Below are 27,760 nucleotides of genomic sequence, written 5' to 3'. Positions count from 1 at the left end.
TTGTGTATATACACTCAATCATTTTAATAATAAAAAAAATATAATAACTGAAAAGGTTTTATAATTAAAAATAAGTATTTTTTCCAAATTACATACATTAATAATGATATAATTTTATATATATATATATATATATATATATATATATATATATATATATATATATATATATATATATATATATATATATTACTTTTAAAATATATCATTATTTATATATAATTACTTAATAATTACTAAAAATATATCATAATGTCATAATGCAAAAATGACTAATTGTATACATTTTATTTTCTTTATGCAAAATATAATTTCATATTTTTCTCTTGATTTTAGGGTGAAAAATAAAAAAATAAAATAAAAAAAAACTAAACTTAATAACTAAGCTTTGAGCTTAACCAAATTATTTCCATTTCTTCAGAGCCTTGTTAAATAATTTCTCCATTAGTCCACTGCCAAGAAAACAGGAGTTGTAGCCACAGAAACTGGGGATAAACCCTCTCTAGTGCCTGTGAATTTTTGAAAGAAATAAAAAAAAAAACAAGTGCTCTTTGTTTTTCACCATCTCAAACTCCAGGCATCCTTCACTGACTGTTTTAGAAAATGCAACAGGGGAGGCTACTGTGTGGCACAATTAAAAAAGAACCAAAGTATCTGACACCCCGGCCACAAACGTTCACTTTTTCCTCTGACTCCAATGGAAGACACTAAAAAGAGGTTCTGTATCTTACAACCGTAGCTGCACAAAGGAGGAAACAGAGACTTAATGACACTTACATCACCAGCTCTTTAGCTCTGGAAATGCTAACAAGTATAGAACACTCAGCATCGATGTGATGTTGCCATGGCAGCTGAAGCTAGACTAAAGATAGTATGTCTGTAACGCGTGCAGTGGTACATGGATGGGGCGAGTGCGATTATCTTTTGGCCTTGTATTTTGAAGCATCTCTGGGCTCTTTGCTCGGGTTGCTCCAGTCATCTGCTCCTGGGCCTCCTTGATAGTGTCGCCAAGCAGATTTGTTAAAGACGGGCAGACGCTCAAATGATTCGCTGGAGAGAGCCTGGTCAGAGAAGATGACAGGGTGGATGTTTAACATGAATTAGACATCTATTAACCCTGTGTTTCTGTGGCTCATGTGGCAGAGCATTTCGTTAGCAGCGCAAGGTTGTGGGTTCAATTCCCAGGGAACACGTGTTAGTTAAAAAAATGTTAGTCTGAATGCACTGTCAGTCGCTTTGGATAAAAGGATGCATCTGCTGGATGCATAAATGTTAATTAAATTTTTTAATGTCATTTAAAACCTAGTGGAATAATTCTGTAAAGTGCAAATTGAGAGCTGTTTTTACCTTCAAGTAGATGACGGCATCGGTCCCTACACCTTCCATCGAGTACAGTTTCAGGTCCCCTTGAAAGTAGCGGGCGTACAGTCTGGAGATCGGCAAACCATGTCCAAATCCAGCCTATAGACACATGGAGATAAGGTTACAAAGGACGATGCTAGATTTAGAGCAGCTGTCCAAGGATAAAGCTTGTTGTTGTTGTTTTTTAAGGATAATGTAGCCAAACTTCTTTACCAATGGCACTCGTTTCGAGTCCAGACTGGGTGTTGGTGCAGTCGAGTAGGTGTAGTTGAACAGCCTGTCAATCTTCCGTAAAGCCACGCCCCCTCCCATGTCACTGATCTATGATGAAAAACACAGGAAGATTGGGATCAAGGCATGCCATGTGTACATGTTTGCAAAGAAAACCGATTTTTAAATAATCTGACCTTCACAGAGAGATCTTCTTTCCCCAGGGTCACTTTTGCTTTTATAAGAGGAAGGCCCTCCTTACTTCCCTCGTGGAGCTCATTGGTGGCCCGCATTGCATTCTAAAAACACAAACACAAGTTGTTACAGCAGTACGTCAGGACCTTGGGAGAAACACAAAAGATAAGTACTGCTAAATATTGAACTGCGCAACACATGCCAGTACTCCGATATATCAAATTCAATATGTATCTGCAAGTTTTAGAAACTTACCTTAAACAGTTCAAACAGCATGTGGAAAAGGTGTGAGGGAACGTACACAGCCTGGATGGGTTTTTGAGGAGCCTTTGCTACATAAAAAAGAACATTTATACTATTTTGGAGCTCTAGATGTTTTACATGAATTAGACTTGAATTAACTCTGAAGCAAACATTATATATTGAGTTTTGTGAGAGAATAAGGACATTGAACAATAAGGACATAAGTACCATTGAATTCCTCTATCTTGAGTTCAGGGGCAGCTGAATAATATTGCTCGCACACCATCTTGGCGGTCTCGTATGCATCTGAAAACAACATCAAGCTTGAATCAGTGGAGCACAAAATCCAAACAAAAGATAAGGATGGTTTTCCTACACTGCTTCTAAAGCTTGGGGTTGGTAGGATTTTTTGAAAGAAGTCTCGTGCTCACAAAGGCTGCATTTATTTAATCAAAATACAATAAAACCAGTGATATTATGAAATATTATTGCAATTTAAAATAACTGGTTTCTATCTGATTATGTTTAAGAATGTAATTTATTCCTGTGATGGCAAAACTGAATTTTCAGTGTCATTACTCCGGGCTTCAGTGTCACATGATCCTTCAGAAAAAAACACTGTACTGCTTCATATTTTTGTGAAACATTTTTCGATATTATTTGATAAATATAAAAAAGTTCAAAACAAGGGCATTTATTTAAAATATGAATCTTTTTAAACCTTTTACATTTCTTTACAGTCACTTTGAATAATACGAGCATGCTGAAATTAAATTAAATTAAATACCCCAAACTTTTCTATGATAGTGTATGTGACAGAACAAAAAATAAAAACTTACCAGTCACCACCTCAGCAACACTGCAGCTGGGATCAATACTGCCAATGTGTTTCGGATGGGCTGGGTTGATGTCATTGCCAAAAAGGAGAGCTGTAATAAAGAGCAAAAGCAATTAGTTTAAAACTCACTGAAAAACTATGGAGCAGTAAGTGGTGTCTTTTTTAGCGTGATGTACTGTGCTGGTTGATGAGCATGCGAAAGGAGATTCGGTTGGTGTAGAAGCGGTCCAAAAAGTACTGGATGTTGGAGCTGACAAATGGATCGAAACCAAACTTCTCTTTATATTCGATCACACCCTGGGCCATAGTCGGGACCACATCATTGTGCCTATTCCTGATCTCAATAAGAGTCTCCAGAAAGCTAGAAAAACATTGATAGATAAAAATTAACCACAGGTTTTTAAATAAATATTGCAATAATGAAATTCTATCTGAGATTGATAATTATCTTCATATTACGGTCAATTTTTGAACGTAAAGAATTAAATTTTGAATCACATTCGAATTTACAGTTACCTATGTGAAAAATTTATATTTATTGAGATTTGCTAAAGATTACATTTAACAGCTATTAGATTATGAGTGAGCATTAGATGATGACGAAGTTAATCTAAATGTAAAAATATTGGAATGAACAATAAAATATCCAAATACTGGCTAATAAACATACCTAACACTGACCTAGTCATTAGGCTATACCGTTTAGCTGGGGCAAACTGTAAGTACACCCAAATCCACCCATTTTTTGTCATTCAGGTCATTTATAGTACAAACCCGATTCCAAAAAAGTTGGGACACTGTACAAATTGTGAATAAAAACAGAATGCAATGATGTGGAAGCTTCAAATTTAAATATCTTATTCAGAATACAACATAGATGACATATCAAATGTTTAAACTGAAAAGAATGTATAATTTTAAGGGAAAAATAAGTTGATTTTAAAATTCATGGCATCAACACATCTCAAAAACAAGGCCATGTTAACACTGTTACTAACAGTCTGTAAACGTCTGGGGACTGGGGAGACAAGTTGCTCAAGTTTAGGAATAGGAATGTTTTCCCATTCTTGTCTAATACAGGCTTCTAGCTGCTCAATTGTCTTAGGTCTTCTTTCTCGCATCTTCCTCTTTATGATGCGCCAAATGTTTTCTATGGGTGAAAGATCTGGACTGCAGTCTGGCCATTTCAGTACCTGGATCCTTCTTTTACGCAGACATGATGTTGTAATTGATGCAGTATGTGGTCTGACATTGTCATTTTGGAAAATGCAAGGTCTTCCCTGAAAGAGATGACGTCTGGATGGGAGCATATGTTGTTCTAGAACTTGGATATACCTTTCAGCATTGATGATGCCTTTCCAGATGTGTAAGCTGCCCATGCCACACACACTCATGCAACCCCATACCATCAGAGATGGAGGCTTCTGAACTGAGCGCTGATAACAACTTGGGTTGTCCTAGTCCTCTTTAGTCCGGATGACATGGCATCGCAGTTTTCCAAAAAGAACTTCAAATTTTGATTCGTCTGACCACAGAACAGTTTTCCACTTTGCCACAGTCCATTTTAAATTACCCTTGGCCCAGAGAAAACGGTATATAGAGTTTTATATATGATGATAACTTCAAACTCTTTGTCATTTTTTCTCTGATAAACTCTTTTCTGATATTGCTCCACTATTTTTCACTGCAGCATTGGGGGAATTGGTGATCCTCTGCCCATCTTGACTTCTGAGAGACACTGCCACTCTGAGAGGCTCTTTTTATCATGCTGCCAATTGACCTAATTAGTTGCAAACTGGTCCTCCAACTTATATGCACATTTAACTTTTCCGGCCTCTCATTGCTACCTGTCCCAACTTTTTTGGAATATGTAGCTCTCATGAAATCCAAAATGAGCCAATATTTGGCAAGACATTTCAGAATATCTCACTTTCAACATTTGATATGTTATCTATATTCTATTGTGAATAAAATATAAGTTTATGAGATTTGTAAATTATTCCATTTCTTTTTAACTCACAATTTGTACAGTGTCCCAACTTTTTTGGAATCGGGTTTGTATTTTGTATGAATAAACACCATTGTATGTAGACATGGCATGTGAGCAGGATTCTTTCTTTGTTTTCACTGATCCAGCATGCATAGCCTGTTTCTTCTTTTCCACTGTCAGGGCAGCTTTCAGTCACTGACTCCTCTGTTCTCAACTCTGGCCTGAATTCACTTCACGTGATAATATAATAGCATGCCGTGCAACTGCCTGCAGAACAAGAACGTTTATCTGTCTCACAAAAAGAAAAAAAAAACATAATAAAAAAGAGTTCCACTCACTCATTCAGGGCATGTGGGTCTTCTGGTTTCCTGTTCTCAAACTCTAGAAGTTCGAAAAAACTTTGCATGTACCTGGGGAGAGATTTGGCAGGGCTCAGGCTTCATGAAGCATGTGTATCTGACATCCTCCATTTCAAACTCAGTTTTATTACCATTTCTGCACCAGTTTGACTGAAGGTTGGCTGAGGAGCCTGTCAGGCAGCAGATTGACCTCTCTCATAGTGTTAGCCAGACGCACTGGCAGCTCCTTCCGCAGGAACATGTAAGACGTCTTCTCACATGCATTATCCCTACCTGAAAATCCAACAACCAGAAACATAAACAACTGAGAAAACAGGAGGGGCTGTCAGTGTTTACAGATGGGAAAGAGCAGAAAAATGATACCTGACACCTGCAAAGTACTGCACAACTCATTAATCAGGCTCAACTATAAGCTTTGAAGACAATAAGATACAGTATTATAAATATTAACATTCGTGACTTTATGTAAAACTATTTTGAAACTATTGTGTATTCTGAAAAGCATCAAACTGGTAAACATGCACTCTTGCTGTAGGCCTTCAGAGCACACCAATATGTTTTCAGCTGAAACATCACAGGAAGGTTTAACCATCCCTATAATTTATTTAAGATTGTAACTAATATTGTAATTAGCCTTGTTGCATAAGCCTTTCTTCTGACTCATGTCATTATGACAGTCCCTTTTGTGCCATTCCTCCTATTGTTCGGTGCACTGTTCACCCAAAAATGAAAATTCACAAACCTTTTCATTTTTCCACATTCAGACGATTTAGGATGACATATGATTTAATGACAGGATTTTCGTTTTGGGGTGAACCATCCAATTAAAAACCTTCAAATTTATTGTGACAACGTCACATAGGTGTTGTCTACATAGCGTTCATATCACACACTTTATTCTTTATTATAAAGAGCCTCTCCCTCTTATAAAAGTATGGACAGTTATATTATACTACAATAATATTATTAATATAAGATGGTTCATATGCAAACGACTGCACATAAATAACAATCAAACCAAATAATATATGCAAACAATTAACTTAACAAGATAAATGACGATAAATACCTGAAGGACATACATATATTTTTAGACATATACAGTATGGGATCAACGATTCTAATGTGAGACTCTTCTGTTTAAACGGTCTCGAATTTGTAATCTTTAAATGTTAACTTTGGAAATTATTAAGTGTCATATCTCCTAGTGTCATAGAAACAGTACCAACTTCCTCATTAATATAAAACAGAGGCGGTGAATGTTTTATTTCCGAATGCACAAAGTTCTTGTTTACCAAAATTGTCGCATTTCCAGTGAACGGTTTTGAAGACTAAACATACACCCAAACAAAGATGGGTTATAAAATATAGTCATTTTATGAAGCAAATTCAATCAACATAATCGTGCTGCATCAAAAGTAATAACGAGTGCCGCTGTCAGCGACTGTCAGTTTGCACGTGACGGATGCGCTCGCACTTACCGAATTCCAGAAACTGTTTGATTGACAGGGGCGATGGTGAAAACCTTGAATAATATTCTATTTTTGGTAAATGGTCCTTCAGAAGAAATGCGTACAGTCTCATTGTGGGGGAAATGTGAACCGACTGAGGACAGGCTTTTTTTTAAAAAAAGGATCTCTTTATATTGAGATCATGGCAGGGATGGTCCAAAGAGTAGAGCTGTCCGCAACATCCGTATACGAAAAATTCACCTCCGTTTCATATTTATATAACAGAACACCGCGTTATATGTGTGTACCGTGTTGTCCCGCACGGCCACTGTTGCGCTAAACAGCACGTACAACGAGAGAGAAAACACAACCGACCATGATTCAAACAGCAAGCGCTGTGATTGGGTGAGAAGAACACGGAAGAACTAGATAGTGCTTTGTAATTGGTCCATTCATTTACCTGAACGAAACGCCTCTGTGTAAAGTTAGGTTGCAGGATAGCAGTTATGTTTGGTGTTTGTTTGCATTATTAACGTGCATTTCATCCTATAAAACATTTTGCAAGTATTATTAATTCAGCTTTAATTTGTTGCTTGCTTGCTTTGTAAAAAATATATATATATGTACACACACACAATAAATAAAAATCTTAGTTTTTTTGTTATTTTAGTATCATTTATATATTATTATAGCCGTAATTAATATTTTGGGTTAGCTATTATTATTATATTTTCAGTTTCATTTTCAAGTTTAGTTAAATTTTATAATTTTATTATTGTCACCTAGCATTATTTCTAAATCACTTTTTAATAAAATTCAATGTATTGGTTTACTTTTATAAATTGTAGTACTTCTATTTTTTTTCTCATTCAATTTTTCATCAAATTTTTTTTTGTTCAATTACCTATTTTAATACTTTTAGTTTAACAGTAACAACATCAGACAAATTAAAACAGTTCTAAAAAAACCTTTCATCCAGCCGACCCTTCAGCCTTAGAAAAGATTTGATTTCACTTTATCAGCAATGTGCACCATGACTCACAAGATCTACTAATGCTTTGTAGTTCTGATTCCCCAGATTGATGGACCCAATAAAAAGTGTAAACATCAAAATCAGACCCAATAACTCGCAGTGACATCAGTAAAAAAAAAACACACAGATCTGACAAAATTTTAGATACTAGCATGTACATACATATTGAAAATGCAATGTTATTGACCATCACTGTTCACAGATTTTCCCAACAGTCACACGCAACAGTCTGTTCTTCTTAGGCAATTTCTACAACTTTTAATGGGGTGAGGACAGTCTTTGTCTCTTCAACATCATCCAGATCTGGTATGGGGTCATACTGACGTCTATATAAAACACGGGTCACTAGCGTGATGATAAACATCTCCACAATCAACAGCTGCTGACTCATCACTGCAAAAAGAAATTGAGGGTGTTTTTAGGAACCATTAATGACAGACTATTTAAGTAGTTGTAGGCAAATGAAGCTAGAGTTAAAGGAAAATTATGCCCCAAAAAATGAAATTCTGTTGCATCATGTCTTTCCAAACCTGTATGACTGCCTTTCTTCACTTTAGTGGAACACATAAGTTACACTTTATGAAACTTTTATGCTGCCTTTTGGAGCTTGACAGCTGCTCATCCATCTTCATTTAAACGAAAGCAACTCATTCTGCTAAGAGGAAACTCATACAGATTTGGAATAACACGAGGACAGGAAATTATGACAGAAGTTTTATGTTTATAATGAATCTCTTTAAGTCCTGTGCTCTTTGATAATTTAACAGGATTGTTATTTTACATTCTGCCACATGATAGTACTCACTGTATCCACGGGCCTGGGACGTGTAGGGTGGTGCGCAGGCAATAGTCCCGTTCATTGCCAGTATGTTGATGACAGCAGTTTGCAGCTGGCTGAGAATCAGCACCAACTATGGGTAGATGTAATTTTTGTTGAATCTCTGGTAACACTCATTCCAGCAATACTAAACACCAAGGATGTTCTAAAAATTGTAAGGAATAAATACCTGATACATGGCATATTTAGGGACCATTTTAAGGGTGCGTAATGCCTCTCGCACATGCATGAACATGATTGCAACAGGCCAAAGGGCGATAATGGTGAGAACGCCTATAAAGGAGTTTATCCATATGGCTGCTCCAGTGGATGAAACCTACAGACCAGAGAAAGAAATGCTGTAATGCTGTAAAAATAAAATGATGTATTGAAATAACTGCACATTCAATACTTACCTCAGCTAAACTGAAGTTTCCATTCGTCCAGAGGACTATAGAAAGGATGGTTAAGACCAATTTCAACAGCGCAAACTGGTAGGACCCCAGTTTCAATATGAACAGAGATCGTCTGAAAAAGCAAAGCACAATATTTGAAGGAAATTAAAAAAGGTGGTTTTTCAGATTTGACATTCCACATCACATGAGCCCACCCACAGGTATCGCATCAAACTCAACACTGTTTATGATGAGTTTGATAGGGGAAGTCTTACAGTGATTCCAGGAGCTGCAAACGGCTCCCTTCTCCCAGATAGCAAAGAGTGCAACGGCCCGGAGGTGCCCAATTTAGGTTATCCACTAAGTATGATAAAGACCTCTTGTTTGCAGAAGAGTTGAATGGCCAGAGGTGCACTCATCCTGTCGCCATCCAGTCGAAGATATGGGCAATTCATGGCAAACTTCAGATGCTAGTTTAAGAATGACTATAACATGCAGGCGTAATTTAGTTAATATGAATTATTCATTTATTTCTATACAGGCTCCTGTGCAGGATGTTCATATTGACTGCACTGACACTATTAGATGTGAACAAAATTTGAATGAAATTGAACTGAATAATGACAGTTAACTCTCATAATTGATGAACTCTGCAACACTGACACTGTTACTGAACTGAATTAAATCAACATTTAACCAGCTTGAGCTCTGTAGAGCTGCTTATGGCTGAAATAAGCTTGTTTTGAGTAACTTTATTTTTTAACTAAAGTGAGTTGAATGGATATGCTATTGCCTTTTTAGAGCTACTTTACAGCTGAAATTGTATTCAGTTAAGTGAAGAATTTTAATACTGTTTTTTTCCTGTTTAAAACTGTGAAGCTGCTTTGAAATATTATTTTTATGTCGAATTTAACATGGAAAATGAGGCTGTGAGGATTCGGCAGTCCAGGACAACTTTTAAACTTTTGAACGTTTTTTTTCCTAATAGAATTTTCATCAACTGAACAATTGGTGTGTTGTTAAACAACAGAACAATCAACTGAATGCACCATATTTTATACATCATTCAAAAAAAAAAAAAAAAAAAAAAAAAAAAAAATTATTACACAGTATATATATGGCACTTCCCTAACTAAGGTCTATTGACCACATCAGTATTTTTTTTTCTAAAGTATAAAACATTTAACAAATCATTAGCTTAAAAAAATTAATAAAAAAACTTTCTACCTAATAAAATATTATGGAACTTGTATACTAATTATAGAAATACTCACTGAGTTTTAAGATTTTATTAATTGACTTTACTTTTCCAGGTCTAGAAATAACACTTAAAATCAATTAACTAATTAACTAATCAATTAATTAATTAAGTGGTGAGGTGAGTTAAAGTACATTTTTCGTTATTTTAGCTTACAATAAGGCAAATAGCGGCCACCTTGGATGTTTGCTGAGGCCCTCAAGCGGGCCCTAGTCCCCGGTCATAGATAAAAGGAGGGTGGGCTATTCAGATTTTTTGAGATTCATAGCAACCACTAAGAAATGGTTCGCACACTCTTAGGTTTGCCTACCGTGTGATGGGGACGTTTGGCAGACACGGACAGCAGCAGCAACAAGGTCCCGTGCTGATCTTTAATGACTTATTCTCTGAGCGCCTGAGAAATGCATCGTCTCCTCCGACCTCTTCAATCATGAGAATCAGGAACTTAAAGACCACAATTGCAAAGTATCTGCCAATTAAGTCAGAAATATGTAAATTTGTGTCACGGTTGCACCCACACCCACAAATTCTTTCAACAAATTTTAAAGTTCTGCAACTAACTGAAATGCTATTAAAGACCTTATTCTTCTTCTGAGACTAAACTTTTAAATGTATCTCCTCCTAGAGCTTTCAAGCTACAACTACACCTTGGGTCAGACCTTCAGACTGGTTTGACTCGGGTTGCTCAATCAACTGGTCTTAGGTGGTTTTTAGCTGTTTTTGCTAAATGAGCTGGTAGCTGTTTTTTTCTGATTTTTTTTAAAATCAGGTTTCAGTTGATTTGTGTTTAGTTTTTTGATAAATCAGCTGTTTTTACTTGGTTTTAGCATATGTTTAGCTGGATTTTTCATTCATATTAACATTAAATCATACTAAAAACCTGCTAGCAACATGCTAATCATGTTAGAAAAATGTTAATCATGTAAGAAACATGCTAGCAACATGCTAAAAACATTCAAATCATGGTAAGAACATGGTAGCAATTTGTTATCAGTGCCAGAAACATGGTGAGCATGGTAAAAACATGTTAGCAACATGCTAATCAGGTTAGAAAAATGTTAAACCATGCTAGCAATATTGTAAAAGCATGTTAAAACATGATAACAAATGCTAGAAAAACATGTTAGAAAAATGCTGACAACAAGCTAATCATGTTAAAACCTGCTAACAGAATCCTAATCAATCTAAAAACATGCTAGCAACATGCTAATTGTGCTAGCAACATGCCTTTAACATGTTAATCAGGTTAAAAACATGCTAGCAGTATTTTAATCACGCTACAAACATGCTAACAACATGCTAATCATGTGGAAAAATATGATATCAACATGTTAATCATGCTAAAAACATGCTATCAACATGTGAAAGTGATGTGATATAGAAATAGAAAATATATCTATTCTATCTAAATTTTAATACTTCAAGCTTTTACAACTGCTTCAAACATTCAGGCTTGGGTTTCTCAAGCCAACATCAAAGTTTATTCACAAAATGTACTTGTTTAGTTTTAGAGTTGGGCAGTATACTCTAGTAATACTGTCTTATTGTCTTTCTCCACAACCTAGTTTATACTTTCTTTTTTCATTCATTCCACACTGGGAAAAGTAAAGAGCGAACTCACGTGGCTGATGTCATATCAGTGAACATTGTGGCCCTTGGAACCCACATTCCCAAACAAGACATGGTAGCAATGACCTAAAAAAGATAAAGATAAACATAACACCTAAGAAGAAGATGAACTTGAGACTCATAATCACTCAACCAGGGAGTAATGCACTAGAAAAAATGACTAACTGTACCATTGCTTGAGTTTTTGTCTGGGTGGGATAGACATAAAGCTCATATTTGGCATGTCAGTTCTAATCAGGAGTGATGAATTATTAAGAAAACTTTTTTAAATAATAGATTGTGAAATAAAAAGAGGCAGGCAGGGATATAAGTGATAACGTGAATAATAGAGCAGATGGAATGACTAACGTTTGACTGATATAACTCACCGGTGCTGCTCCGGTGACCCAGATGATTACACTTTTCTTATTTGGAGGTACTTTCTTATAGATGTATATGCATTCTTCAATGAAAACCAGCATGGACACTGTGGCCATTAAAGTCAGTACAGAGAAGAGGACAATGCCAAAGATATCCAGCTCTGAAGAACACAAACAACACAATCAGAAGATCCAAATGTTTACATCATTGTCATACTATATATTAATCCTTGTTGATTCTGGAACGACATTCCAATCAACCAATCAGAATTGAGATATAACTTTTCAGGAAATATCTGTTTTAGGTTTGCAGTCAGTGTTTAGGTGCTTCTACACTCTTGTTAATCAGCTATCATTTCCCACTGACTTTAGGAATAAATTATGGTTAGTGTTAGGTTTAGGGGTAGGGATTGGGTTAAGTCTATATTTTTGATCCAGGATCATCAAAAGATGCTGATCCAGGAACATGTCACGGCAACAGAAATAATAATTTAAAGGCATACAGCATGGAATAAAAGGGCAATTCTAAATTTATAGAGGGACATTTATAGAAACCTTATAAACTATCCATGTGTTTCCAGTTAGAATGAAGTACGCAGGAAAATTCTAGTCAGTTCTAAATTGGGAATTTTAGGAATGGTTTCACAACCTCACATTTCAGATTGCATCACTTATAATCGGTCTCATTTCAATGATTCTTAATGTCTGGCACGTTGTGCTGGTGATTAGTTTTACACAAACCAGGTGTCTGGTATTTTACCTATAACTCCCATGTCCAAATTGCCCTCCTAAAGCCTTCGCCAATTAAAGTGCATGAACTCTTGTAAGTCATTTTAACAAGAACACATAATTGTGCATGTACACAGTTCTTCTGAGGAAAAATCAACCCTTATACATTTACAGTCACAGCTGATACTCTCATCCCTCCCTCTATACTGCAAGTTATAGTAAAGGTGAGAACTATCACTCTTAGAAGAAAAGGTTCAAAAATGAACCTTTTGAGGTTCCTGGAGATTACAACTGTGATTACAACCTTAAAGGTTCATTTCTGAATCTTTTTGAAAATGTTCTAATTGTAACCTTCACTTAAAGGTGCATTAATGACCCTCGTCAGTTCCTTTATGAACCATTTTCTAGATAGCAATAACATTATTGTTGTTGTTGTTATTAATATTTTTATTATACATTACTAATCCAATTTCACTATTAACACAGAACACCATGATTGTCCATAAACTGTTTAATTCATAAATATGTATTACAAACAAACCAACAAAAAAAAAAAAACAATCATCCATAAATGTGTCTTACATACACATACATAAAAAACAATAAATATCATGCATTTATATACATACAGATTAATTTAATAAAACAAATTGCAATAATTAGCCATTGTGGGTGGCATATTGGTTTTGGCATTATGATACCCTGACTTTTACTGAAAACTGTTTAATGTGTCTCTCAACTTTGAAGCATATTCAGTGTTGAAGTTGAAGTGTAGAGCTGTGTTCACATCATCTACTTCACAGACCTCCTCCTCCACTTCCATCACTATTTCTTAAAGAGACTCCGCATCCAAGACATGTCCCTTTATAAACAGCACAGGCTTGGGTGAATCTGGTTCCTAAACCAGGAGAAAATAATATTATATTTAGTAGTTAACGTGAAACGTATTATATTGTATTATATATATATATATATATATATATATATATATATATATATATATATACAGCAACCACTGACACTTTTAATAGAAAATTTGTTGAATTGAATATGGCATACTATGTTTCTGATCATTGTGATTCTTAGCTTTATTGTTCATGCAAATCAGTGATTTATTACCTCCGTGTGCCAAATCAACACAGATTTGTTTTTCCTCATCCATTCTTCATTCAGCTGAGTAACAATATCAGCTGAACAAACAGCTGATCACTGTTTGTGCCTCCAGACTCTGTCTCTTACTCTTACCCCAACTGACCTTGACCTCTTTTGAAATTTTGACCAGATAGATCCTGCAAAATAAATAAATAAACATAAACATGAAACATTCTCACAGGATAATAGAAATATAAGTATTGAAGTGTCACATTATTTTTAGCAACCCTACCTCTACAATGGTTGCCATATTTTTGATGGACTCCTGGTAAAATGATCTGTTTTCTTACTTTGCTGAACCTGCAGCAAATGTCATTTTTTCTTCAACATTAATCAAATGTGATTTTTATTTTTGAATATGTTTTTAAGCACATCCTCTGCCAGTCTTTTCTCTCAAGAACTGGTATTTGGTAACAAGGGCTGATGATAACTTGTGTTCACCTGTTGCATACCTGAAAATAGAGAAAAACATTTTTACCCTCATAATTCTCTAAAATTATAAACTTACTGCATGGAAATTACCATGTATATGCGCATTTAATCAAACAGACCTTAATTGCTTTTTTTTTTTTTTTGCTTTGTCCTGTCAAAGAAAAATCTCTGGTCTTTTTTTTTTTTGCTACATACAAGCAATATGTTGTCTTGAGATTGATCCAGGTGAAATATCAACAGGAAGACCTACAAAGTTGCCAGAAAGGTGCATGCTAGTATGGTAAAAGCAGCTCAATGATTTGCAAAGATAACAACATAGTTCAGCTAAACATTTGTGGAAACCTGACCTGACCATCACTTGTAATTGAGTATCCCATTAAAAATGGGAATGCAAAAAAGTTGCTTTGTAATAACAACCAAATGCATAAATATAAGAAAATGTCAAAGTCACTAAGTTCTTCCTTACATCCCATTAAATAATTACAACAGTAAATAATAATAATTAGTAAAGGTGTCCACATATTTTTAAACACTGTTAGAATAGTACGTTAACTTACTCGTGGTGTCTGTGGTCTTGCTGGCATCTCATTATTTAGGTTTTATTGTAATCTTATACATTTTACTTCATTAAACACACAGCTATGACATTAGGTAGGTGTTATTTTCATAGCTTTTACAAAAGGACATACTTTATTTGAAAGGTTTTGTCTTACCTCAGATATTTGTGCTGCTCCACTCAGTTCCGCTGTTTGCGCTTGAAATTTGTTTGTAACGGTTTTTCCGCGCGGCCTCTGATCTTGCGCGTAACAGATTCAGTGCTTTGCGTTGGGTTACGCAACTTGCGTATTAAGCGCAGAAACCTTCGCCCAGGTTTAAATGCATATGTTTTGATCGTTTTTTATTCTCAAAATCGAAACAATATCGCAATAATAAAAGTAATAATAATGATTATGATGATGATAATAAACCAATTACTAATAGAAAGAAAGAAAGAAAGAAAGAAAGAAAGAAAGAAAGAAAGAAAGAAAGAAAGAAAGAAAGAAAGAAAGAAAGAAACATGACGAAACCTTACACAACAAATAGGCTATGCTTCACATTTGAAGGATTGTTACAAAATGACATAACGGTGTTCCTCAATAATATAAACATGTCTAAAAAGGTGTTTTGCAACCAGATTAATTTAAAATCATTCGCTTTTGTTACTTGTCATGTTCAGCTGAATTAGTAGGCTATCTGAGATTTAAAGGTTGAATATGGTATGGGGAAAATTTAAAGGATGTACGGCTGTAAAATATGAAGATAGCCTATTGAAAATAAAGTTTATTTTCACTCTCTCCATTTAGCACATAATAGCTTCTGGTTCATTTATGAACAGTTTTTTTTTTTGTGATTTTTAATTTGTGTTCTAAAAATTGACAACAGCATGGTGCACTAAATGTTATTGTGCTATTTAGAGATATGTGAGGTGGTCATGAGTAAAGACAAAACACATTGTATCAACAATGTTGCCACAACTGCATCTCACATCACAATTAGTAATAAATAAGAGTAAATGATACTGAGTGTGTAAATTAATAATTTACTAATGAAACAGTTAAGCAAATCGTGTTCTAACTATATTCTTTACAGTACATCTTAGAAAAGGTTCATGAAAGAACCTTAAATATTCTAATATGAACCTTTTACCAAAGCAAATGTTCTTAAAATAACTGCCACATAACCAGTGGATCATTATAGAACCTTTAAGTTCAACTTTGAACCTTAGAAGTTCATTTTTGCACTTAAAGGTTCTTTTTTGAACTCTAAAGGTTCAGTCTCTTCTAAGAATAGCCTATATTAAAACAAGAATCAGGGTTTGACAACCTGGAAAGAATCAACATCAGTGCCATTCAGCATTATCAAATGCAAACTCAAGTTCAGGAACACTGAACCTCAGGACTATCACTTCTTATCAACAATGAGTGAGAAGCACTGAAGCAGTGTAAGATATTAACTTCTCAGTTTGAATGGTTTTAATAAAGGGTTTTAATAAAGGGAGTGGCCATGTCAAATTCAAAAGTAACAGTAAATAGACTAGTAACTAGAGTATGCTACATTAAATATTATATTCTGATCCATACGTCTGATTATAAAACTCAGAAGAGTTTATGTAAATGGTGTTTAGCGGTTTTGGGGAAAATAAATAAATACATTTTATAATACATATAATTAAAAATAATACTTGAAATACAATATTCAAGAAAAAAAATCAGAATAATATTTAAAATACGACATTCGAAATATAGCCTACACACACACATTCAAAAATCGGTATAATTTCCACCATTATAGTTATTGTTAATAAAGTAAAATAATAATAATAAAAGATACTTACGCATAATAACAGCGATAGCGAACGGAGCCTCTTGCCTGCATCGCGGGTCAAAAAGTGTGAAATTGGACATTTCCATCTTGACAATTACCTTTTTTTTTTTTTTTTACAAGATCCAGGGCAAACTGTAATCCGTGGAAACCCCACTGTTCTCACCACCTGCTAGTTTCAGCATGTATGAAACTAATAAACTGTGAAGAAAGCAGGCTGGTGTTTTGTAGACTTGCTTGTAGTGGAATCCCAGCCCAATGAGCCCATGCTATTGATGGATCACTGGCCAATGAAACAAACCGCGCCTGCGCAATAGCGCCACACACGACATTTCAGATGGTTATTACATCTGTGTGTAGTAAAACTATTCTTAAAGACCAGGATAGGCATTTTATCAACTTAAAAATACTATTGTATATTATTATCGTGTTTATATTAGTCACTAAAAACGTGTATAAAAAAAGAAAATGACAGAAAAGCCTAAAGCTTCACAGTGCTGAAGAACTTCTCATACCAATTTGTTATTGTTGTATAGCATTAAAATAAAAATGGTAACAATTAAGGAATTTTTGTTTTTCTTGTACTTCTGCGAGAAATTACGGTTAAATCAGTTCTGTGAAGGGATGCATAAACAGTAACTGGGAAGGTTGAGGTTACAACTTCAAACAGACCAAAGTTCACAAGACTGAGAAAACATATACACTTTTTTCAAAGATTGTTATAGGAGTATGAGAAGAGTATGTTTAAAATGCTTAACGTGATTTCTAAGAGTTGAATGGCCTCAGTGCTAATGAGCTGGAAAGAGTTCAGGGTAAAGAACAGCCCTTGAAACCAACACACCAACACACAGACACACACACATTTGTTTTTGTGAAAAGTGGGGACATCCATAAGCATAATGGTTTTTATACTGTAGAAACTGTATATTCTATGGCCCTACAGCAACCCAACCCTCACAGGAAACATTGTGCATTTTTACTTTCTCAAAAAACTCATTCTGCATGGTTTATAAGCTTTTTGAAAAATGGGGACATGGGTTATGTCCTCATAAGACACCCTCTCCTTGTAATACCTTTGTCATACCCATGTCATTATTCAAAGTTGTGTCCTGATATGTCACAAAAGCATGCACACGCACACACACACACACACACACACACACAGACAGAGAGAGAGAGAGAGAGTATACTTGTAAAAAAAAAAATATTTATATAAAAGGACATTTATTGTTTCTTGTTACGAATAAGAATGTACTTCATTCGCAAAACATCCACGTTAAAGTAAAAAATTTATTTGTTAATAAATTATCTGTAACATCTATTTCAAAAGATGTACTTAACAAAATCTATCCTCCAGGCTTGCACATCAGCAGATCAAATATACAACTGATTTTGACATGCATCGAAACACAAGGCTTTAGTTTTGTTAATTAATATGATTGTGGCAGAAATTAAAAGAACATGGTACAAGGACAACCCAACACCAACCCTTCTATAATAATTTCATTATGGCTTCAGGTTTTGTTTTTTCTTTACTAATAAAATCAAAAATGTAATGAATTACATAATAATAATACGGATAATGTAAAGGCTGTGTAATTCATAAGGCTGTCCAAGAGAATAACAAAACAAACAAAAAACCCTAAAACATTCTTTACCAGTAAACACATTCCTTAACACCACAAAAACAGCAAAACATCTACACCATTTACATACAGATGACTTGCTGGAATCTTCATTACTGCGGTTATGAACCATAAGTCTGGTCACTGATGGTAAATGTAATAATTGCAGCAAGTCATCTGTAATAAACAAAACTTCTCAGCACATAAACAGTCAAAGATGTCTTAAAGAACAATAAAAACCCATCTGGTAATACTTACAAGCCCTTCAAAGCCCGATCAGAGACAGTAAAAGTTTTATATAAGATGCTGCAGGTGTAAATTCACGAAAGACTGCTTTGTTTTTCTGTATGGAGATATTTTGTCTTTTTACCAGTTCATTTACTTATTACGACCTCATTTGAAACAAACACTCCGGAACAGCGTCCTTTACGATGCACACTTACAAGTAAGTCTTGATTTGTCAAGGCATTTCTTTAGAAAAGTCACACCACAAATGAAGCAATCACTGCGATTCACTTTGTAGTACATAAACACATCTGGATTACCACACATCAGCTCCGCGTAACTCACGCTACGGTCACAGCTGACAGGCACAATTATTATTCCACACTGGACCAAAGGTTACAAATGATAATTTACGATAAATATAAATACATTTCACCTTTACTGCTTTGCGAATATGGCTTAAAAATAAGTAGTCTGTATCTATAGAGCTATTCACAATTCTTATGTATAAAATATAAAAGGAAAAAAGGGTAAAAACATAATTTAAGGAGGATTTTGACTAATAAAGTCTGATGATACAATACCAAAGAACATTGAACACGTAATACAATATCAAGCAGTGTAAATGCAGCCTGCTGGACAGTTTTGATACTGCAGGAGGAACCTACAAACATTTCAGTTTGGTTTCTAGTGAGACTCGCTACACTGCATGAGCAGAGATGTATTACTGACATTTTGTAAACACTCCTGTAGAGTTCAGAGCTCTGGTATTAAGCCCTTTATTTGGCATACACAATGTGGCCGACGTGTGCACAACATTTCACACCAGAATCATCTCTAGATGACGACAAAAAACAATAATAAAAGTCACCATAAGTGAAGCAGCTTAAGAAAAAAAAAAAAAATAGATTTTCAGTCTTTTTCAGGCATTTTTCCTCTGCCTGGACACACTCCATTGCACTTTGTGAACGTGTGTGTGTGTGTGTGTATATATATATATATATATATATATATATATATATATATATATATATAATTTATTTATATACACACACACACACTTTATTGGGCACCTGCGCTCTACAGTGTCCATTAAATCTGTGGCACATAGGTTTCAAGACAAGCTCAGTCAGACCGTTCACTTGGTATGGATCCATTTCCCACCTGTCCCTCAAGTAAACAGCAGCTGGTACCAGATGTGGTAAACACTTGGAGAATAGTTGAATATCCCCTGTATCAGTTCACATGCACATGAAATCTGCATGTCTCGTGAAGGCCTGAGCAACAAAAGAGTTTGTTATGCAAAAACGATGGATGGAAAAGACATGCGTGCAATCTCTTTGTTGAAAGAGTGCAGCTACTATAGTTGAATGGGGACTGGGAGCAATCACAGATGTGACGCTCCAGAAGTGATGGGTATTCAGGATCTTTCAGAGAAAAAGAGCTGTTTAAGGCATCAGTGTGATGTGATGTGATTCTCCTCAACAGTCCCCAATACTGCGAGTCGAAGGCACGAGACCACTGAGGATTCACCCCTCACCAGCTTCAGTCCTACGGAAGGAAATGACATCACAGCAGTTTGTGGTCAGTGCCATATGCAAAAATTGAGGTAAAAATATCCATAACATGACCTACACGCATCAAAAGAAGGAGAAGAAATAAGGGCGATGATGTCATTAAAAAAATGTCAAGTTGTAGTGCTGCAGAGATATCAACCTTAATTAGCATTAGCATTACTAGCCCCGGCCCGACAGGTGTCGTAATACCAGTTTCGGCCATGGGAGGCGGTAGGCGGGCACATAACCACCAGCCAACCTGCAATACACGAATAACTCGCGCGGCTTGTCGGCGTGCCTGAACCTGATGTCAATCATGTGGAAAGTACAGCACAGTACTTCATTTCAGTTCAGGGAAGAGAGAGAAATTATGGCTCAAGCCCTTGGCAGGAGACCATCACCCGCTACAGGGAAACAACCGCGCTCGAAATCACAAATCAAATCTGATAAGAAAAGGAGCCGAACCAGAGTAAACATCGGCACTGCTTTTAATCGCTGGAGACAACTGATGGACCTGAAAGAAATGAGGTTCGACTCTGAACTTGCAACATTTCTTTTCGATTGGTAAGTTAGATGCTGTTATTATTTCGCTAGAAGTTTGTTTTATATGTTTGTGTATTTGTTTTCGGGAAGTTATAACATAGAAATGTATCGAAGGCTGTTTGATAAATGTGCTAATGTTAGCGATGGCTAACCGTAGCTGCGTTTGATAATTAGCTAGCTATAACTTAACGTTACCCATTTTATTATATCATAACTAACCTGCTCTGTCTAGTCTGTTGGTCTCCGTGTCCTGTTTGCTTCGTGGTTTTTCTGTGCGTGAAAAAATTGATGTGTGGTGTGAAAGCGTGTGAAAAGAGTCAATTGCGTGTGTCTCACGGTGAATGCTTGAGAGTTGGCACATTAGTTCTCAAGCAGAATAAAGGACAGGTTGATAATTGCTGTTTAGCGTTTGTATTAATCTATGATGTGTCCCTGTTTGCGTACAAGGACATAAAAAATAAATTAAAAGTGATACATGGACCAAGGTGTCTGAGATTGTTCATTTTAAGTAAAGGATCATAATATTTCGTCCACAACAATATTTAATGAGGTTAACTTATAACTCCTTGTGGTTAGTCTGCACAAGATCAACAAGCTTGTTTGCTTTGCGGCCGCTTTAAATACAAAATAAGCATTCGATCTACGTTAGAGCGTCTGAGCGCTCACAAATCTTTCTGCAGCGTCGTGAGCAGAGAGGCAAGATCTATTTTTGACGCTCTAGTCGCCGGCGGTGTGAACGCACAGTTAGGCTTCGGCTATGGCTGTAGTGTTGTTGTGAAGGTAGGGGCGGAGCATAGAGACTATGCCGTTTCTCGTTTGTTACTCTAGAGTACACCAATTCACTTTATTGAGGCATATTGCCCCCATCTGGTATGGAATGTGGAGTATGAATTGATTTTTTTTTTGCCAAATATTACAGATGGCACCTTTAAGGGTGCATTTACTGTATTCTGTTTAAAAATTTTAAAATGTAATTTAATCCTGTTAAGTTTTCAGCAGCCTTTACTCCAGTCATGATCCTTTAGAAATCATCTTACTGACTTTAAACCTTTGAACAGTGTATATACTGAATACATAACAAACAGTGCTTAGTGTGAAATCACCTTACCTGGCTATGACTCATTCTCAATGGAGATAGCGACAGCTTCGCTTTCATCTGAAAAGCAAGATGACGGTTATTCTCAAAACTTTTCTCACTCATTCCTTGTTAGAATGGAGCAACCTACCAGACTTTAAGACGTCTGTCTCTTCGTGATCTTCTTCAATGTGGTAAGCACTGCCTAATAGATGGTTTTGGGACTCACTGAGAGGGGTGGTTTTCTCAGCAGAATTTTCTACAGCACTGAGGGAAAGAACCGCACTGGAAGTTACTACTATTCATGTGGTTTTGGTTAGTGCCCACCCAATAGTGAAAGAAAATATGGCTCCTCACCCTTTATCCAACCCGGCAGGCTGGAGACATTCAGTGGGCTGCTCTAGATCAATAGTGACCAACCGTGTAGGAAAAGAAAAGCCATCTCCTTGACTATAAGAGAAAGAACTATTTAAATGTATCTTTTAATATCTCATTTTGAACTTGGTTGATTTGAAGGAAAATGTGGCATTTGGCTGATATACACTACAATAAAAAAGTATTTGAAAGGCTCTTATGCTTACTTTGCCTGCATTTATTTGATAAAAAAAATACAGTAAAATCAGTAATATTTTGAAATATTATTACAACTTCAAATAATTGTTTTCTATTTTAATATATTTTAAATGTAACTTATTCCAGTGGTGGAATAATTTTCAGCAGCCATTATTTCAGTCTTCAGTGTCACATGCTTAATATGTTTTTGTAAAATGTGACGCTTTTTTCAGGATTCAAAATAACCTTTTGTTACATTATACGTCTTCTGTGACCAACATAATATATCCTTGATGAATAAATGTATTCATTTCTTTAAAAAAAAAAAAAAAAGTATAAATCACATAGTTTGTGTCACTATGTGAATGCACTGTAGTGTAAAAAAAGCACCAAATCAAAACCATTAACCCTAAGTATAAATCTAAATATTGCCTTAGTAAGCATCAGTAATAAAAACAAGTTCATATGTAGATTCACCTGGTAAAGACAGGAAGTAGCCAGTACTTCTTCTGGTCCCCAAACACTTGAGCAATGTTCTTGCAGAAGCCCAGGGAAAATCCATTTTTATCAGGGCCATTTCTGAAGACCGGGGCTCTGAAGGCTTCTGAACATAAAGAACACCACAGAAGAGGGTTGAGATGCATACACTACCTTTCAAACATTTAGGGTCAGTAGTTTTTTTTTTGTTTTTTTTAAGAAAGTGCTACTTATATTCAGCAAGGCTGTATTAAATTGACCAAAAGTGACAGTAAAGACAGTAAACATTTCATAAGTTCCAAAATCAGCATATTAGAATGATTTCTAAAGGAGCGTGTGACACTGAAGACTGGAGTATTAAGCTTTCCACCGCACAAATATTTCACATTTTAAAATATATTCAAAAAGAAAATAGGTATTTTAAACAAGAATAATATTCCACAATATTTTTAACAGTCTTTTTGATCAAATAAATCAGTGAGAATATTAGACTTTGAGAACATGAAAACATTGAGCTCTTGTCTCTAAGTCAATTTATGCTTTTTCAAAACAAAATTACAGGGCCTGATGGGAAAACAAACAGGGGATTCCTTCAAACACTGCTTGACTGATCTGGTCAACACAAGGACATCTAAAAAAACAGTTTACCAAAAAATAAATCTGAACAAGGTTTAGCTTGTGAACAGTAAGCCTACTGCTGTTGCTATGGAACGATTGTGAGCAAGCTGTCTACAGGCTTGGCATCATTGTTAGAGACATGAATCTATTTATACACTACACTACACGTAGACAAAGACACAGAGAAGTGAGTATGGTCAGGTGTGTTACCTATGGTGGACCGGTTTTTTCCCACAAGCCATAAGTGGTATGTGAAGAGTGAAAGAATGCTGATGCAGAACATGGCCGCCACAAAAAAGAGAAACAAGACATGGAATTTGGCGTGAGACTCTGGCGGGTCGTTCTGAGAGAGGGGCGAGAAACAAAGGAGAGCTGTGAGACAAAGGTCAACAAGGAGCAAGACACGGGCAACAGGTCACTCTGACACAACTTGACAGGTACGTTGGGGTCACAGGGTTAAAACGACAAAACACAGTCAATGTAACTCACAGCGCTAACACGGACACGTTTACTAAACACTGACGGATTACCTTTGGACAACTCTCAGCCGATTTCCTCCGGCAAAGCTTAGTGCAAACAGAGACAGACTGTTAGACACAGGAAGTGCACCGCAGGAGAGCAAAAGCTTTGGTGACAGACAGACACAGGCAAGAAGGGATTACAACAGCAAACAAGTGCTTGTCAAAACACATACACTACTGTTCAAAAGTGTGGGATAGGTAAGATTGTTTTTAATTTTTGAAAGAAGTAAAATCAGTGAAATATACTTAAAATGTATTCTGAATTTTCAGCAGCCATTATTGTAGTCCTCAGTGTCAAATGATCTTTCAAAAATCCTTCTAATATGCCGAAGAAGCATTTCTCATTATTATCAATGTCGTAAACAGTTGTGCTGCTTTATATTTTTGTGGAAAAAATATTTTAATGTCACTTTTGTTTAATTTACTGCATCGCTGCTGAAGAAAAGTATTGATTTTGTTTGGTAGCATAAGTGAAATGACCAGGTGTAAAGGAAAGGACTGCATGTATGAGGCTGGCAGATTGGACAAGTGAAGCCAGGTATGTGGACAAAACCTGACACATGACGCACATGTCGGAAATATAAAAAGGAACCTGCTGAAAACACATAACCTTCATACGACACGATGCTAGTGAAAATGTTAATGTACATGGAAGAAATGTACACAAATGAGTACGATGAAAGGTGAGGGATCTACTCACTGTCCAGAACTTTATGAAGTATTGAAGGACAGAGGCTGCGATGAATAAGCAGTATACAAGCGAATAAGTCAGGAACAGGATGAAGAACTTGTAGTTGGAGAAACCCACACAGTTATTCACCCTGTAGAAGATGGAGGGAAAGAGAGACGTTAGCAGGGTGCTGTTCAATCGGTTTTCAACAAATTACATTTGAGTGCCAACGACCTGCATCTCACTCACCATGGACAGTGATGATCCATCTTTAGTACACACCTGTCAGTAACAAGAAAAAGCCATTCAAGAAAGGCTAGCAAAATATGGTAGTAGCTAAAATGACACAGATGAAACGTGAAAGCAAAATGTGATGAGAACTATTCAGGAGACACTACAGTAACTTACATGTCACATGCAGAACAATGATGACATCTGTCTGGCTTGATGACCTGGCAGCGGTCACAGTACCGGATAGCTAGAAGATGAGGAAAAAAAATAATACCAGTTTCTAAGCTTATTTTTATAGCAAAATTCAGGTTTAAATAGACAATAATGAAGGTAATTAGAAATTGCATATAATAAAATAAATAAATCTTTAATAATAAAGTAAGAATAAATATATAATAGTAAAAACAGTAATAAATTAATAATATTAGAGCTTCATAATTGGTGGTCATCTTGGCTCCCTATGAAGCGGCTTACCAGATAAAACAAAAACTTAAACAGGCTGTTTGTGCCAATAGCCTCTTTTGGCAAATAAATAACTGAATTGTTAAACCACATCTTACTCAATAAAAAGGCTACATCTGTGTCTGCTTGCACCTGGGACTTAGTCCCTTTAGGTATAATCGTGTGGGTAATTTCTTATTATATATTCTGTGTGTTTGAGTCAGCCTCTAACCTCCTGCACCAGTGCGGGTGTAAAGGGGGAGACCGGTGGCCACTTTCTTCAGGATCTCCTGCTGAGTTTCTGGACGCTGTTCTTTCTCATACTGCTCTTTCTCAGATCTGGGTAGACAGAACTGAAACACACAACACAAAACAATCAGCTCACTGTATGACAAATCAGCAGCATGTTCTATTTCATCAACAATAGTGTGTGAAATGATACGTATAAAACACTCACTCCATGGAAACAAATAAATATTGTGTGCATTTATTTACAATGCCTGGATTAACATGTTAATATGCACATATCATCTCTGCGGCATGTTACCATGTGCTGCATGTACAAAACAAATAAAACAGTTTTTTTTTTTTTTACCTCTTTGGGAAGGGTTGCTGGTCTTGTAAATATAGTTTTCCAGTACGACCACACAAACATGATGAATGACACATGAAACAGAGTCAGGTAGATAACTGCATGGAACAGAGATAGTACAGTTATTAACAACAAGACTGCATGAGCCTGCAGAGAAAAGCCTGCCAGAAACAGTCTGAGTATAAATCAGTCACTCTAAAGGCGTTTGTGATTGCTGATGCAGTTTGACTGTGCTGGAAGGCCACAGTCAGCACAAGCACGGACCAAAAAAACCTGCAATAGCCTGACAATTGTGCCAAAGTGACTCTTTACCTTAATAAACATATATACAATAATCTTATACTCTTTAAATGAATGCTTTTACTTGGTATAATACATTAAATAGTTATTTGGCTTGTGAATTTAAAAAGATTTCTACAAGGGTCTTTGAAATAAGTAATTCTGATTGGTTCTGATTGGTCAAAAAAGTTATTATTATTTTTTACATTTTTTAATAAAAAAGTTACATTATTATTTATTATATAATATAATAATCTCAACTCAAATCAATATTACCTGTGCATGTATTTATTTAAAATGTTTTACATTTGAATTAATTACTTTATTTAATGTGTACTTAGAATTCAATGTAAACTGCTTTCGATAAAAACATCTGTCAATGCTTTTTCCTTAAAAAAGTGAAGGGAAGGTTTACTCACCTTTTTCAATAGAACTTGGAATAGTAACTGCAAAGAATACAGGAGGAGAAAAGGAACAGTTTAGCAGATTTGACTCAAGGCACATTACACTACTTCTATGAAATATGAAATACACTTTACCTAGACATGTGACATAAGACTTGAAGCTAAACTTTGTGAACGTTTGTTTATAAACATATAATAAGCATCTTTTCTATATTTAAAATACAATTTGTGCTATTATTTCTGTGATAAACCATCAATAATCTGATTTCTAAAGAACAAGAATTAATTTGACTGATTTCTGAAAAGATCTAACCGCATTTTTAGGGTTCCCCACTTTAACATTGCATAGAATATTTATAATAATATAATATTTGGCAAGTTCTAAATATTCATTTAGAATAAAATGATCAACTGTAAAAATAAACGAGCTGTCACCACCAAGCTTAAAAACACTTCCTAATCTTGAATGTGGTGTAAAGCACAATATATGCTCCAAAACCATAATCCATGTTGTTTTGCTTCCAGTTTAAAATCAATAAGCTAATTAGCCAGCTCCCGTAAACAGACCATTCATTCATTTTCAGTTCAGTGACTTCCGGTAGGTATGAATAAAAGCGCACTTACACAGACACAGCTCCACCACGTATGCATAATACGACCAGCACACCACTAAAGCAATAAATATCACCGGTATCCAAGCCAGACCCCTTTGACAGCATCTCAGTACATGTGTAGGCGCCATATTTCTCCTTCCTTGAATACAGAAGATGGGAAAGGAGGGATGACGGTTTGGCTCCGCCTCCTATTGGTTCTACAACGTTGAAGGACTGGGTTATGAATATTCATGACGTTGCGCGACAATCTCCCAGTAGTCCTATCTGATTGGCCAAAAAAGCAGACGTTGCTAATCCAGTGCAAGCTAATATTGATTAGATTACTTGCCTGAACGCTGGAAAGGCTACACAAATGTACGATTTTATTTTTACATTTTTATAGTAGGATACTTAATTTCACGCCAGACTACAACAGACAGGGTTAGTTTGCGCTGCTAGGCCTAAACTTCAAAACAAACCAGTCTGACATTTGGTCAAACTTGCCTTTTTCTGTTTTAAATACACGTTCTAAATAAATTATTCAT

The 27,760-nt window shown here is 35.7% G+C and overlaps 3 protein-coding genes across 5 annotated transcripts; all 3 read right to left on the bottom strand.

Moving 5' to 3' along the window:
* Positions 1 to 247: 247 nt before the first annotated feature.
* On the bottom strand, positions 248 to 7,045 carry pdk3a (pyruvate dehydrogenase kinase, isozyme 3a). Its single transcript, XM_052542963.1, has 11 exons — positions 6,679 to 7,045; positions 5,329 to 5,470; positions 5,177 to 5,248; positions 3,025 to 3,209; positions 2,850 to 2,939; positions 2,239 to 2,316; positions 2,023 to 2,099; positions 1,770 to 1,871; positions 1,576 to 1,683; positions 1,348 to 1,461; positions 248 to 1,061 (listed from the first exon to the last, which is right to left on the bottom strand). Exons 1-11 carry the CDS (start codon positions 6,779 to 6,781, stop codon positions 918 to 920), a joined length of 1,215 nt encoding a protein of 404 aa, XP_052398923.1. The 5' UTR covers positions 6,782 to 7,045; the 3' UTR covers positions 248 to 917.
* A 554-nt stretch (positions 7,046 to 7,599) lies between these two features.
* slc51a (solute carrier family 51 subunit alpha) lies at positions 7,600 to 17,082 on the bottom strand. The gene is made up of 8 exons (XM_052542220.1): positions 16,827 to 17,082; positions 12,149 to 12,300; positions 11,773 to 11,846; positions 10,462 to 10,620; positions 8,915 to 9,026; positions 8,689 to 8,835; positions 8,487 to 8,592; positions 7,600 to 8,074 (listed from the first exon to the last, which is right to left on the bottom strand). The coding sequence occupies exons 1-8, from the start codon at positions 16,900 to 16,902 to the stop codon at positions 7,920 to 7,922; spliced, it is 981 nt and encodes a 326-aa protein (XP_052398180.1). The 5' UTR covers positions 16,903 to 17,082; the 3' UTR covers positions 7,600 to 7,919.
* Positions 17,083 to 18,085: 1,003 nt separating this feature from the next.
* LOC127946225 (palmitoyltransferase ZDHHC20-B) lies at positions 18,086 to 27,694 on the bottom strand. 3 transcript variants are annotated; one of them, XM_052542649.1, is made up of 14 exons: positions 27,247 to 27,685; positions 26,638 to 26,664; positions 25,943 to 26,037; positions 25,580 to 25,700; positions 25,084 to 25,153; positions 24,925 to 24,957; positions 24,706 to 24,826; positions 24,015 to 24,050; positions 23,695 to 23,827; positions 22,867 to 22,993; positions 22,195 to 22,287; positions 21,989 to 22,104; positions 21,871 to 21,918; positions 18,086 to 20,214 (listed from the first exon to the last, which is right to left on the bottom strand). In XM_052542649.1, the coding sequence occupies exons 1-13, from the start codon at positions 27,362 to 27,364 to the stop codon at positions 21,875 to 21,877; spliced, it is 1,134 nt and encodes a 377-aa protein (XP_052398609.1). In that variant the 5' UTR covers positions 27,365 to 27,685; the 3' UTR covers positions 18,086 to 20,214; positions 21,871 to 21,874. The 3 variants fall into 3 exon arrangements, with proteins under 3 accessions (XP_052398609.1, XP_052398611.1, XP_052398610.1); XM_052542651.1 differs by lacking the exon at positions 24,015 to 24,050 and having other exon boundaries at positions 27,247 to 27,683; XM_052542650.1 differs by lacking the exons at positions 18,086 to 20,214; positions 21,871 to 21,918 and having other exon boundaries at positions 21,929 to 22,104; positions 27,247 to 27,694.
* Positions 27,695 to 27,760: the final 66 nt, after the last annotated feature.

Source organism: Carassius gibelio, chromosome A24 (assembly GCF_023724105.1).
Source record: "Carassius gibelio isolate Cgi1373 ecotype wild population from Czech Republic chromosome A24, carGib1.2-hapl.c, whole genome shotgun sequence".
In the NCBI taxonomy this organism is placed as follows: domain Eukaryota; kingdom Metazoa; phylum Chordata; class Actinopteri; order Cypriniformes; family Cyprinidae; genus Carassius; species Carassius gibelio.
This window is presented reverse-complemented; position numbering and strand designations above follow the sequence as displayed.